Here is a 13,609-nt window from a genome sequence, read left to right on the forward strand (position 1 = left end):
GCCGGCGGGAAAAGCGCACGTGGCGGCGGGGCACGGCGCGAGGGCGAGCAGCGAGCAGCATGTTCGCGGGCAGGGTCAGGTAAGGGGCCGGGGGCTGGGATGGGGCTGCCCAGGTTTTGGGGGGCTTGTCCCGGGGTGTGCCTATCCCTGGGTGTCCCTGAAGCACAATCGAGTCGGGGTCTGGAGGGCTGTGGGTTTTCCCTTCGCTCTGTGCAGCCTGGGGGTGATGCCTGTAGGGTAGGTCCTCCCTCCTGTTCCTTTTCCTTGGTGAGGTTGGGGTGTTTCCCACTTTTTTTTGCCTGTGGGAAGCTGCTCCCAGGTCCTCTACGTGGTTCCCTGAGCTGGGCAATGATTCTGGGATCTGGGATGTCTCAGTAGTTCTCCCTATTGCAGCTCTGGGGTTTTGCTGCGAGCCTGCCTGCAGCATTGAGAGCTTTGCAGGTGGTTCCTCCTCCTGGAAGTAGCCTTAAAGCCTTTGTGGGGCTGGCATTCTGTGTTGGCTTCTGTGTTACGTGGCTGCCTGTTGAATTGCTTTTTACCTCTGTTCCTGCCCAGTCCTCTCTTCCTGGACACTTCTGGGATCTGGTGGCAGGACCCGCCATCCCTGGCAGCAGAGGAGGCATCGTGGGGCATGGCGGGGATGGCAGCTCCGCACAAAGCTGTGGATGAAGACTCAGACCTGAGCCACCTGGAGGGGGACAGCGCGGAGGAGCTGGGCGTGCAGGACCCGGTGAGCATTGGGCTAAATGTGGAACTGCTTTTCCCCCTTTCCATAAGGGAACAGGAAACTTTCTACAGCTCTGTCCAACTGCAGGGCTGCATCACCGTGGTCTGCGGGTGTCCCCACGCCGTGTGCTGCTCACACGAGTCGTGCTTTGGGTTTCAGGAGCTGGAGGCCATCAAAGCCCGAGTGCGGGAGATGGAGAAGGAGGATGAGAGGCTGAAGGCGCTGCAGCTGGAAGCTGAGAGCCGCCTCATCATGAGCTCGGAGGCAGGTATGGGCTGTCCCTGGTCCTAGGCTGGCATGGGGCTGATGCAGGTCATACCCACTTGTACCTCCCACCTTTGCCAGCCAGCTGAGATGCACTGAATTAATTAAAGTCAATTAAGTAATGGAGTTTAGCACAAAAGCCCTATAAAGCAGTCACCTGGTGTCATTCTTTTTGTATGGAGAGATAGGGCAAAGGGGTGGAGGAGGCTGGAGTGGTGAGGTTTGGAAGTATGTGATGGGACTGTGGAGCTGGCAGTATGGCCATGCACCAGCTCGGTGGCAGCTGTGCTGAGAGCCACCACGAGCTGGTCCCTCTGCTGTGGTTCCATCCATGGTGACCTCATTTCTGCAGGTCTCTTCCCAAAGACAACAGAGGAGAAGATGGAGGTCGACCAGCGGTCCATCTACGTGGGCAATGTAAGTGGGACACCCTGGGGCAGCACCCACTGCCCTGCTCCCTGCCCCGGGGACCCGTCCCATCTCCCTGCTAGAGGCTGGTCCCAAACTGGATGCTTTGCTCCTGCTCAGCCCACACAGGGAACACGGCTTGAGCCTCGCAGCTCAGTGCCTGCCCGTAATCCTCAGCCACTTGCAGGTAACATGCTGCAAGCATCAGCCACCCCAAATACCCCGCTGGAAGCTGTGGGTTGTGCAGTGTTCCTTGTTCCCTCAAAGCGGGGCTCTCCCTTGGATTTGGGGTTTGTGGGCTGGGGGATTCAGGTGGAAGAGTCTCCTGAACCTCAGGAGATGGTGAGGCCGTGGTGGCACAGAGTGTGGCCCCTTGCTGGCTTGCCGAGGTGTGATGGTGAGCAAGGAGCTCCCTTGAGGTGCTCATGAGGCTGTGGTTGCAGGTGGACTACGGGGGCACGGCGGAGGAGCTGGAGTCTCACTTCAACAGCTGCGGGCAGATCAACCGCGTCACCATCCTCTGTGACAAGTTCTCGGGGCACCCCAAAGGGTCAGTGCTGGGTGTGGGGTGCCGAGGTTGTGGTGGGTCTCAGCCTGGCTGCCCTGCAGCATCGCTGCTGGTCATGGTGGAGGACGTCTCCTCCAAAGCCAGTGGCTCTGGGACTTGGCTGAAGCTCAACTGGAAATGGGTGCAGGGAATGGGTGGGTGGTGAAGGGGCATTCAGGCTGGGAGCTTGGCTTCAGCCCTACAGCAGCATCCTGCAGGTGCCTGCTTCCTAAAAACACAGAGGATGGGGCTGTGTGTGCAGAGAAGGCAGGGATTTATTCTATTCTTGGTGTGCCCTCAAGAAGGATGCTGCTGTCCCCAAGCAGAGCCCGTGCCGGGCAGCACGATGTCCCTGGGGCTCTGCTCACCCCTTCCCCTTGCAGGTACGCCTACATCGAGTTCGAAGAGAAAAGCTCCGTGAAAGCTGCTGTGGAGCTGGATGAGAGCTTGTTCAGAGGCAGAGTCATTAAGGTAGGAGCAGGATGAGACCCTGGGATGTCCGTCTGTCCCTGCCCTGCTGTCTGGGGCTTGTGCTGAGCCCCTGCTGCCTTCCAGGTGCTGCCCAAGAGGACCAACATGCCAGGCATCAGCAGCACCGACCGTGGGGGCTACCGGGGCCGCTTCCAAGCCCGGGGAGGGCTGGGGCAACGAGGGGGCTTCTACGGGGGGCAGCAGGCGAGGCTGCGAGGGAGGATGTACAGGTGAGGCTGGGGGGGTGTCCTGGTGCGTGGGGGGATGGAGAAGCCCTCTGGCCCTAGAGGTACCTGGGTTTGGTTGAGGTTAGCTGGGGCCAAAGGGTAAATATCTGCTCTGAGGGGGGCTGTCAGCAGGTAGCCGTGCTTTTTGGCAGCACCCGACCCCTGGCACCTCGGGCTGAGCGATGCCCTGGTGCTCCAGGACACCCTTTTGTTCCTGTCTAGGGGTCGGGCAAGGCTGTTGCCTTGGTATTTTCCATACTAGAAAGGAGGACTGCGCTGCCCCGGAAGATGCCAATGGGACTGGAAGGAAGAGATGGGATTGGAGAGACTTAAATGTGCCTACCCGAGCCAAAAAAAAAAAAAAAAAGATTAATTTAAAAAAAAAAAAGCCATCTGCCTGGCTGTGAGGATTACTGGCGAGGCAGCTGTGTGCTGTGCAGCTGGAGCTGGGCTGCCAGGGGGAAGACTGGATCTGCTCTGTCCACGCTTCGGCCGGATCCCTGCTGGCATCCCAGGAGGGGCTTAGGGGATGGGGTTTGTGTGGAGAAAGGCCCTGTTCCAGGGAACAGCGTGCCCTGGGATGGGAAGTGCTTCCCCAGTCCTCCCTTTCGTCTTTATCCCATGGGGGCAGAGCTGTGTTGGGGGGTTTGTAAGCCTTGTTTGGGTTTTAGGTGCGTGAATGCTGTGCACCCCGCAGCGGGGGGAGTCCTGTCCTGCTCGGCCCCTGAAGAACCCTGCTCTGGGTGCTTTCAGATCCTCCAGCACACGAAGCTTTCCTCTCTGGCACTTCCTTCCTGGCTATTTCTGCAGCAGCCGGGCCCTGTTTTCTCTTGCCCATAAGAAAATCCTAAAGACCTTTCCAAAGACCCCAAATTGGCGGGGAGAGCCTTGGGATGCAGCTCTAGGTGTGACTGCCAGGGAGCTTTTCAGCAGCTGGAAAGACTCAGAACTGGAAAGACCCAGCACTGTGGATTTCTGACCTCTTGGGAGGAAGATCGAGCCTAGTGATGCGTTTTGGGGTCTAGTTTTTTGTCTTGCTAGCTACTCCACCTCTTAAGAACCAGGGCAGGGAGAAGGCACCCCTTGCTGTTTGCCTGGAAGCCTCCCTCTCTCTTCTTTAACCAAGACCTGGGTGTCAAAAAAACAAACCTTCCCCCTCCTGCTTTGATTCCAAAGCCACAGGGATCAAAGTGTGCTGCTAATGCATCCTTTTGCTTCATTCCTAGCAATAGCAGCATTTCAAGATGGTCTGTTTTTGCAGATTTGGCCTGATCTTGCTCTTTATTCCTGGCACTGTTCCTGCTCTCTGTTTGGGATGGGTGTGAGCTCACCTGAACTCGAGGCTCAGCACTGCCTGGCCCTTGCCCTTCCTGCTGATCTTGTGTTTCTGAGCTCTGAATCTGCTTGTTTTTAAAGGCAAAACTTTGTTAAAAGAGGCGGGCTGGGACACCAGCAATCAGCATTACCGCGTGAAGTTCTGCATTGCGATGGGTTTTATTACGTAATTCTCACGCTAATCTTTCAGGATCCTTGGTTAGGGTTCCCCTAACCCAGATGCAACTGACTCCTAAAGCAGCTTTTCACAGCTCAGGGGGCACTGCCAGACTGAAATCCCACTGCTTTTCTTTTTCCTTTGGACCTCAGGATTTTTTTAAAGCTCGTGGCCTTAACTCTTCAGTTGATTTTTGCCCTCTGCCCAGTGCGGGCTGTGCTGCCGAGGCTGGCCTTAGTTTCTCAATCTGAGCTACCCTTGGGCTCAGGCTACAAAACTGGCTTTTTCTCAAGGGCTTTAAACCTTCTATGAGTAGCTTTGTAAATTACTGAGATTTAATTTTTAATAAAAATTACTTTGGGGTGTGCTTCTAAGTGGAAAAAAATGAAGACTTTTTATGTGGAATTGTTTCAGAGTAACAGCATGCAGCTGTGCCTTGTTGAGATGCTGGGAGGGGCTCAGACACTTCCATCTCCCATCATTTGGCAGGTTGTTGTTGACTAAATGTATTTCTGTTTGAGAAAGAATTGTCAATGTCACTTATTTTTAAAAATAAATGATTTTGCTGTGTGAACTTGATCTGCAGTGAGAGGCTGGCTGGGAGCTGACACACCATACTGACCTGGCTTTCTCCAGGTTTTTTGTATCCTTTGGAGCTTTGTAGCTATTTTTTTTTAATTATTTTTAATTGATTAGGTGCTCAGAGCAGACTGCTGTGTGCTGCTGGTGGAGCAGCCTAGGTTGCTGTACTTCTGATCAGGAGTGTGTGCTGGGAGCTGCTGGGATTTGCAGATAATCTGGCAGAAAACTTGTCCTGTTGGGCAGCTCTGAATTTGCTGTAGCTGCACAGCCTCACTGAGTGTACTGTACAAGTGATTGAGAGGCTGGGATGACCTTCTAGTCTACTTTTTAAAATATAAATACCTGCTATTGATTTGATAGTCTTTAATTAGATCAGCAGTGAGCTGCAGGAGGAGGAGATGTTAACAGATTAGTTTGGGATGAGCCAGGCATCTGCAGTCCTGATGTCTTCATCTGGGTGTGGGTTTATCCCAGCTGCACTACCTGTGCTCCCGGACCTGGCCCAGAATTACTGCTCAGTGTGCCTGCTCTGTTTCAGGGAGTGATAAAAGCAAATGCTGTCAAATCTGAGTCACCCACAGATCTTCCCCAGGAAGGTAAGATCAGTGCAGGGCTCCATCAGGTGCAAGGTGGTGCTGTGAGAGCAGCTGTTTGTCTGCCTGCCAGATCCTCCTCAAGCATGTAAGCAGTGGCTGACTGTAAAGAGACCTGGAGCCTTCTGATCTGTGCAACTTTCTCTTTCCAAGAACTACTGAAGTAAGTACATGCAGATCTGAGTGTTCCCAGTTAAGGCAAAACAGGACGAGGAGGCCACGTTTTTGAAATAAGCATTGCTTCGACTGTTCCTGACAGAACTGAACAGTCCTGAGCAGCAGCAAAGGGGGCTGGCAAACAGCAGAAGGGCTGCTGCTGGTGCTGTGCTCCTTCTGCATTAGGGAAGTGTTCTAAAACATGGGTACTTCTGAGGAACAGTGTCACCATCTCAGCTGACTGAAATCCAGGCTGACCCCAATAACAATCTCTTAGCTGTCTCTCGTGCAGCTGTGCTTGCTCTCATCACAAGCACAGCAGGAACTGCTGTTTTTCTACAAAGCCCAATTTCTACAGAAACATCTGAGTTACAGAGGAGCACAGCTGTGTACATTTCTGTGGGGAACAGGCCTCCTCTGATGCTGCTGACCTTCCTGAAGGAAGAGCTGGCTACTGCAGGGTACCTGAAGGCACAAGGAGTTGAGCAGGGACTTCTGTGCTGTACTTTGGTTTGCTGGAGTAGGAACGCACGCAGCGCTTGCAGGTGCCGAGTTTATTTTACATAGAACAGCTTTAAAATATGACACAGAACAAAGACCATATATACATCACTTTGTAGGGTGCGTTCCTGTACACGGGGGAATGCTCTCAACACTTGGGTGAGAATGGGCAGAGCCTCAGCACACCTGCATCATCATGGAGTTCACCATGTTATCAAAAGCCCTGGGGAAGGAAACGAACACAGCGTTAGAGGAAGCAGCTAGTCCTGCACACCAGCCCTCCTAACAATGCCAGCAGCTAACAATGCCTCTTGCTGGTTAATGAGCTGGCTTTCCCCAGGCTGAATACGTAGTTTCACTCTAACTACAGCGTGTTCTGTTGAGTAATTACTTTAATTAAGCTGAAGTAAGGACAGGGCTTATCCTGGCAAAGCGTAGTAGTTCTCTTGCCTAGGCAATGCAGACTCCCAGCATTATTAAAATTCCCTGTGAGATTTCAGCTTAGAATTGGGGAGCACTGGCCCTCACATGGGGGAGTTACAAGTGTTGAAGATCCCAGCTGTTGTCACTCCAGGATAAACCCTGGCCAGCTGCAGTAATTTACTCCATTTAACCCCCTCTATTTACCAAAGTTCCAGCTAATCAGGTAACTCTCTGCCCCCAGTGACACCATTTTCTCTGTTTTTAACACCAGTTCTGAAGTGGCAGTGAGACAGCTCTGTGTGACTTCTCAGGGGACTTTCAGAGTTTCCTATTAGGCTGTAATGACCCAAAACCAATACAGCTGCTCTCCATCTGAACTGGTCAAGCACAGGGGTTATGTTCCTGGTCCTGTTACACCACAGGTGTGCTGCAGGTCCCAGAGAGATGACACAGGTCAGTGTCGTCATCCCACACTTACCTGGAATGGATGCGGTCCCCGGGGTTGTAGAAAGGGTTGCACATTATGTCTGTGTATGAATTATGCAGCTTTCGGAACATCTGAAAAGGGAGTGCAGCTTAATTAATATTTTTTTCTTTTTGGTTCTCAGCACTTTATGAATAAGCGGAAGTAGCAAAAACACGGATGGGGCAAGTTGTGCTCCGATTTCCTGCACTTACGCTGCGGATCTCATTGTCTCGGAGCGCTGTGTTGGAAGAATCCACCACCATAACAAACTTCACCTTTGAGTTTGTCACGTAGCCGTAGCTGGGCAGCTGTTAAGGACCGTGCTCCTGACACACCAGAGGCTGGCAAAGCAACCAGTACAAGGCAGGAATACACTCAAAAAAAGCTGAGGAGAGGAAATATCTTGCTCTTACTGCACCCAGCACAGAACCAGGCCCAGGTGAGGTAAGCAAGACACCAGAGTGCTCCCTCTCCACCTGATTTCTGCCCCCTTTGGTAACTCCTGATCCCATTTGCTCCTCTGCTGGCCAGTAATGATGCCTTGCATTTTGCAGACAGCCCCATGTTAGCTGTTTGGTGAGGGTTTCTCTCTTCTGAAGAATGGTTTCATTGACCCAGCCACCTTATCCTCATTCAGGAGGCCGCAGTCAGAGGCCTGGAGGCCCTTTTAATATCAGGGACCCCAAAAGTTAACCCATAAATAAGGGCTGTTAGAGCAGATAACCTCTTAGGCACTCAGAGAACAAGCCAAAAAGCATTCAAAAGGTCACATTTTTGTGACAAAAACCCTGGGACAGCTGTGCCCCTGGGTGTGGATCTGAGAGAGGCTGCAGGGTGCACCTGGGACCTTGGTCCTGAGAGCTGACCCAGTGACACCACCATGCTCCTGCCACATTCATTAGTGCTATTAAAGAGTCCCAGCCTTGTTGTCGTTACTCACCTGCTTTAATTAAGCAGAGAATGAGGAGAAAGAACCATGTTTATGAAATGGTGCTGCTTGATGTAGGCCGAATGCCCATAGGGGTGAAGCCTGGCCACCCTGTTAGCAACAAACAGCAGCAGCAGCAGCAGCCAAAGTGAGCAAGGCACCGAGCCCAGCCCTTGAGGTGCCTGCGAACAAGGCTGTGAACCTCCTGCTGCTGCCTTTAAGGTGGCACCAAACAGCAAGAGAGCTTCCCCACAAGGTGCAGGCATGGTTTGGTGAATAACAGCACGTGGTGTGACTGCAGGGAGAGCGTGCCACGCAGGGGTTAGATCAGATGGTGTTGTAAAGATACACTTGGAGTTATAAAGATACACTTTGTAGTCCTCAGTGGGGTAGAGGAGCCCCAGGTACAGCTCCCTCTGATCCACCAGGGCCTTGCCCATGGCGGAGATCTTCTCATCCACCACATCCAGGGAGGTGTGCACCGTGTAGTGGAACTTCAGCTCGTTCTCCGTCGGAACGCTCCGGATGTAGAGGGGGTAGTTCTGAGGAGGATGACAAATTGTGCTCGTGAGGACAGGCTGCTCTGTTCTGGTGACCCTCTCAGGCCCCACAGCATGACCTAGACCCACAGCCTCTCTTAGGACCCATGTTCCCACCTGGCCCCGCTATCCTGTTGCCCCTCTCAGATCCCGTAACACCACCTGGCCCCACTGCACCACCTCTCAGGCCCTACAAACAGCCCTTCTCACCCCTGCTCTGGCCCCACAACCCCTCTGAGGCCCTACAGTCCCACCTGGCCCCACAGCCCCTCACCCCTGCTGGGCCTCCATAGCCCCACCTGTGCCCCACAGCCCCTCTGAGGCCCCATAGCATCACCCTGGGCCCCACAGCCCCTCTCCCCAGGTTGGGCTCCACAGCCTCTTTTGGGCCCCACCTTGAGCCCCACAACCCCTCTGAGGCCCTATATTCCCACCTGGCCCTATAGCACCACCCTGAGCCCCACAGCCCCTCTCCACTCACCCCTGCTTGGGCTCCATAACCCCCCAGCCCCTCTCAGACCCCACAGCACCACTTTGAGCCCTGCAACCCCTCTGAGGCCCTATAACCCCACCTGGCCCTACAACCCCTGTAAGGCCCCATAACCCTACCTGGCCCCATAGCCCCACCCTGTGCACCCAGCCCCTCTCTCCTCACCCCTGCTCGGGCTCCACAGCCCCACCTGAGCCCCCACAGCCCCTCTCAGACCCCACAACCCCTCTGAGGCCCTATAACCCCACCTGGCCCTACAACCCCTGTAAGACCCCATAGCCCCACCTGGCCCCATAACCCCACCCTATGCCCCCAAACCCTCTCCCCTCACCCCAGCTCGGGCTCCACAGCCCCCCCGCGCCCCCCCATCCCCCCCTTGAACCCTTAAATCCCCCAATATCCCCCCAAAACCCCCTCCCAGCCCCCCCCCTCCCCCTTCGCCCCCACCTCCTTGGCGATCACGGCCACGCACACCGCCATCTTGCCCCGCCCCGCGTCACGTGACGGGGGAGGGGGGTCACGTGAGGCGGGCGGGTCACGTGAGGAGGGCGCCGTTGCCATGGCGAGGGCGGTGCTGGGGCTGCTCTGCCTCTGCTGGGCCCTGGGCCGCGCCGCCCCCCCCAACCTGCTGCTGCTGCTCATGGACGATGTGAGGGGGCCGGGGGGCTCGGGGGGATGTGAGGGGATGTGGGGCGGGCGGTGGAAGCCGCCTGGAGGCTGTTGTGGGGCGGGGGGGGGCGGTGCTTGCCTCCAAGGGGGTGTTTGTGGGGTTGGGGGGGGGCTGTGTGGGGCCAGAGGGGGTCATTGGGGGGTCTGTGGGGTCGGGGGGGCCTGTATGGGGCCAAGGATGGCGTTGTGGGGCCGGAGGGGGCTGTATATGGGGCTGAGGATGTTGTTGTGGGGCTGGGGGAGGGGGTATATGGGGCTGGGGGCGTCTCTGTGGGGTCCTGGGGGTGTATATGGGGCCGAGGGGGGGTCATTGGGGTGTCTGTGGGGTCGGGGAGTGTCGTTGTGGAGCCTGGGGGCCTGTATGGGGCCGGGGAGGGGTCATTGAGGGGTATATGTGTGGTCCCATATATGTATATGGGACCGAGGATGTTGTTTTGGGGCAGGGGGAGGGTGTATATGGGGCCAGGGGGGTTTATATGGGGCTGGAGGAGGTCTCTGTGGGGTCCCAGGGGTGTATATGGGGCCGGGGGGGGGGTCACTGGGGTCTCTGTGGGGCTGGGGGATGTCTATGGGGACAGGGGGGTCTCTGTGGGGCCAGGGGATCGTTTTGGGGCTGGGAGTAGGGGTCTGGCAGGCTGGTCCCGATATCCTGCAGGGATAGGACTGGGGAGAACAGCTTCAAGTTGTGCCAGATGAGGGTCAGGCTGGAAATGAGGGGCCGTTTCCTCTCAGAAAGAGCTGTCAGGCATTGGGACGGGTTGCCTGGGGGGGTTGGTGGGGTCACAGCACCCGGCCCCGATCACTCGGCTGCTGTGCGGGGCAGCAGGGGGGCAGAGGCAGCGTCCTGAGTCACGGCCACGGGGCCGGGATGCGGTGATTCAGGCTCGTGGGTCGGTGGCACGGTGTGGAAAGGTTTGAGTGGAACAAGCAGAGCATTTCAGGGGTTGGAAGAACTTACCGAGGGATCTGCCACGCTCGGCTGCTTTCCTTCTCAAGTCCTTTCCCAATCTTACGTAAAAAAGTAAAAAAGATCTGAAGGCCCTGCCCTTCCCGTGGGGCACAGCTACCCCAGGGGACGTTTTAGTCCTCATTTGTGGATGTCCTGAGGGAAACACATGAGATTTCTCAAATCTTTATACATTTGAAAGCCTGCATTGAGGTCTTGTTGCTTGCCACCCTATGCCCCTTATCAAGAAGCTAAGTCGCCTCGTCAGCCCGTTCCTAATGACTGAGCAATTAAACCAAGGACTGGCCGTGCAGCTTACAAAAAATAATTGTCCCAACACCTTCTAATACTGGAGATGGACGTGGTTTCGGATGGGGAATATTTCCCCTGAGAATCTGTCGAGATGATCAGCCCGCTCCAGGAGTGTTGGGGGGGCACGGGTCCTGGTGGGGCTTCCGCGGGCTGTTTGTGGATGTGTACGCTGCTCGTGAAACCTGCAGCTCCCTGCTCTCTTGTCTTTGATCCCTCAGTAACTCCCGTGTGAATCAGAGCCCCCCAATATTCCTTTTTTAATTTCTTTCATGTCGATAAAGACACCGAAGAGGTGAGAGCCGAGGGCTGATCCATGGAACCCAATTTAACTCCACGCCCTCCGTCAGGTCCCACTGTTTAATTGCCCTTTTTTCAAGCCTCAAAATCGGGCTCTGCAGCTCTCCAGGAGTTTTCTTTTCCAAACTGGAAAAGAAAGTGCAAACGGGAGGCTCTCAGCTGGGCCCAGGCAGATGGTTTCCTACAGTTCTGGATACATCACCCCTCTCTGTTAGCTGCTCACCTGACACACGCCTGCGTTAGAGCCAGCTTTTGCGCTTTTTAAAGCACGATATAAGCTCTAGCAACCGTGGGGCCTAATTGCTCGTTAAGCTGTTCCCTTCCAGAACCTTCTGTTTGAAGTCGCTGGCTGTTATTGGTGCTATTACCCACTGGCATTCTCAGCAGCGAGCACAGGCAGCACGGCGGTGGCTTTACGGCCCTCCTGGGTAGGGATGCACGACCCTGCTGCGCTGGAAAGGCACAGGATAAAACCCCTGGCTCGCACACGATGCCCCCAGCAGGTTTTTTTTACAGCTGGCTTTTAAAATAAGCATTTTTTTTCCTTTCTAAGCTTTTCCTTGCCTCCATAGTTGAGTACACACGGGTGGACAGGCAGAGTGCTGGGCTCCAAGACAAAGACACGTGGCCAGGGACTGAGCAATTTGGCTTTGCAGCTGTGCAACACTGAGCAGATCGGGTGCAACTTCCTCCTTGCAAGTCTTCGGGCACTGCAGTAAGAGAGAAGACGTTAGGGTTCCTTATCCAGTTCCTCTGCAAGCTTTTAAATGTCCTCCAGCAAGCCGGTTATCTCACATGTGCCTCAGTTCCTTGTTTGCCAGTGAAAACTCGAATAGTTCCCTGCTTCATGGGGCTGGGGGAGAGCATTTTTATGACGTTGGTGAAGTGCTCCCTGAGTAGGGAGATGAGCACTATAAAGACAGAAGTGAAGGGATAAAATAAAGGTTTTATGTGAGCCCAGAAGCACTGGCATTTATGGAGGAGTAAAAGTACTTTTACGTCTTGTGCTGTGTTCTTTTTTTACAGATGGGTTGGGGGGATTTGGGAGCTTTCGGAGAGCCTTCGAAGGAAACTCCTAACCTGGACCAGATGGCTTCGGAAGGGATGCTTTTCATGGACTTTTATACTGCCAACCCCCTCTGTTCGCCATGTAAGTATGCTAGATGTGAGGATGCCACCTTCTGAGAAGCTTGGGATATTTGCCAGCCTCTGCCTTGAACTAGCAACCAAACCAGTGATTACCCTGGGGGCAGAGTTGGGGTTCAGTGCTTTGATCTTTTGTTTTGCCTCCTTTTTCTTTACTTTTTGAGTGGGAAGCCTACAATCGTAAGTTCATTCAAAGCGGTGTTGTAGTGATCGAATCAGTGCAGTTAAAGGATTTTATAAAATATTCTGGTTTGGTTTTCTAGCCTCAGTCATTGCATTTTTAGTTCTTTCTCATTCTGGAACAGACCAAGCAGTATTTAAGTGATTGCTGAGCAGAAAGGTACGAAGGTTGTCTGATTCCACTAACATTGGTGAGACTTCTGTGCAAGGAAGGCAGCAGGTCCTGTCCTGTTGTTGACCCCCATGGCTTGTGAGATTCCTGGGGAAGGGACAAGAGACGAAAGAAACAGTTCAGTTTGGGAAATAAAGGTTATTTACTTTTAATCCTTCCTTGTGTGTGTGTGTTCCCAGCTTTATTGGCAACCAAGAACTGAAATGAAAATGAGGAACAGAGGCTTTCTGTTTGGGTTTTCATTTAGCAAATCATTTGTCAACGTGCTAATGACTGTCCTTACTCAGAACAGGCATTTAATATATGCTGCAGTCATGCTAAGTCCAGTAGTACTTCAGCATCTGTTTAAGTGTTTGCAGAGTTCAGGAGCTGATTTTTATTGTCAAAGCTGGACAGCTTCTTTTTGTTCACTACTACGTGGCTTCCATTCAGGCAAGTTTGAAAACTTAGCCTTAGATATGAGCATGTAATTGATCTGTGCTAGGATTCCCTCTTAAATACACACACCAGGTATTCCTTTTTATTAATTTTTTTTTATTAATTACTGGGGTAGGAGGGCTGCTTTGGTTACAGCTGGAAATGATAACTTCTCAGCAGTGGGTAAAGTAATTTAACAGAGGGGCCAAATTTCAGTTGGGTTCATCCTGGCATAACTAATGGTGTTGTATCACAACCTGGCCATCACCTTGGCTCCCTTGGGAAGGGTTTGTTGTTGAGTTCTGATGTGAGTGATCTTAGCAGCTGGCTGTGGCAGGACACTGACACGCTTTGGTTGTTGTGTCCTCAGCCTGAATACAATAGTGCTAACTGTAACCAGAGTGCATGGAAAAAAAAAAAAATGTTTTTTGTTGTTGTTTGTAGCAAGGGCAGCGCTGCTGACGGGCCGTCTCCCGGTCAGGAATGGTTTTTACACCACGAATGGACATGCCAGAAACGGTATGGGCTTCATTCCCGATTCCTCTTGAGATTTCTCTCCGTGCTTTGTGCAAAGTTTTGCTTTGAACAAAGGCTTGGCTCGGTTATCTTCCCTTATGGGTCTTCCAGAGTGGCACAAAAAGATTACCATGTTAACT

At 53.5% G+C, this 13,609-nt stretch overlaps 3 protein-coding genes across 7 annotated transcripts in view; 2 read left to right on the plus strand and 1 right to left on the minus strand.

Moving 5' to 3' along the window:
• The first annotated feature begins 29 nt into the window (after window positions 1-29).
• Window positions 30-4,715, plus strand: PABPN1L (PABPN1 like, cytoplasmic). Its single transcript, XM_084533011.1, has 8 exons — window positions 30-79; window positions 556-730; window positions 887-995; window positions 1,344-1,408; window positions 1,843-1,949; window positions 2,330-2,417; window positions 2,502-2,647; window positions 2,867-4,715. Exons 1-8 carry the CDS (start codon window positions 60-62, stop codon window positions 2,904-2,906), a joined length of 750 nt encoding a protein of 249 aa, XP_084389137.1. The 5' UTR covers window positions 30-59; the 3' UTR covers window positions 2,907-4,715.
• Window positions 4,716-6,006: 1,291 nt separating this feature from the next.
• TRAPPC2L (trafficking protein particle complex subunit 2L) lies at window positions 6,007-9,319 on the minus strand. The gene is made up of 5 exons (XM_084533012.1): window positions 9,262-9,319; window positions 8,155-8,327; window positions 7,070-7,157; window positions 6,870-6,949; window positions 6,007-6,191 (listed from the first exon to the last, which is right to left on the minus strand). Exons 1-5 carry the CDS (start codon window positions 9,292-9,294, stop codon window positions 6,146-6,148), a joined length of 420 nt encoding a protein of 139 aa, XP_084389138.1. The 5' UTR covers window positions 9,295-9,319; the 3' UTR covers window positions 6,007-6,145.
• A 10-nt stretch (window positions 9,320-9,329) lies between these two features.
• Window positions 9,330-13,609, plus strand: part of GALNS (galactosamine (N-acetyl)-6-sulfatase) — a 44,476-nt gene continuing 40,196 nt past the window's right edge. For 4 of the 5 annotated variants that reach the window (XR_014697083.1, XM_084533007.1, XM_084533008.1 and 1 more), the window contains exons 1-3: window positions 9,330-9,463; window positions 12,065-12,188; window positions 13,398-13,472. Coding sequence is in view for 4 of the 5 variants with exons in the window: in XM_084533007.1 (XP_084389133.1) it covers window positions 9,374-9,463; window positions 12,065-12,188; window positions 13,398-13,472 (289 nt within the window). In the remaining variant the exon portion in view is untranslated. Of the gene's footprint in view, window positions 9,464-12,064; window positions 12,189-13,397; window positions 13,473-13,609 lie in introns of those variants that run through there. The other variant, XM_084533010.1, reaches the window with a different exon arrangement.

This window comes from Aythya ferina (genome assembly GCF_964211825.1).
Source record: "Aythya ferina genome assembly, chromosome: 12".
NCBI classification, from domain to species: Eukaryota; Metazoa; Chordata; class Aves; order Anseriformes; family Anatidae; genus Aythya; species Aythya ferina.

Excerpts from the sequence above, each read along its gene's own strand:
- TRAPPC2L (XM_084533012.1), bottom strand. The coding sequence starts at position 9,294 with ATGGCGGTGTGCGTGGCCGTGATCGCCAAGGAG. Across the intron at positions 8,328-9,261 it reads TGGCCGTGATCGCCAAGGAG|AACTACCCCCTCTACATCCG; the intron begins GTGGGGGCGAAG and ends CATCCTCCTCAG. Across the intron at positions 6,950-7,069 it reads GAGACAATGAGATCCGCAGC|ATGTTCCGAAAGCTGCATAA; the intron begins GTAAGTGCAGGA and ends CTCCCTTTTCAG.
- PABPN1L (XM_084533011.1), top strand. The coding sequence starts at position 60 with ATGTTCGCGGGCAGGGTCAG. Across the intron at positions 80-555 it reads ATGTTCGCGGGCAGGGTCAG|TCCTCTCTTCCTGGACACTT; the intron begins GTAAGGGGCCGG and ends GTTCCTGCCCAG. Across the intron at positions 1,409-1,842 it reads GGTCCATCTACGTGGGCAAT|GTGGACTACGGGGGCACGGC; the intron begins GTAAGTGGGACA and ends CTGTGGTTGCAG.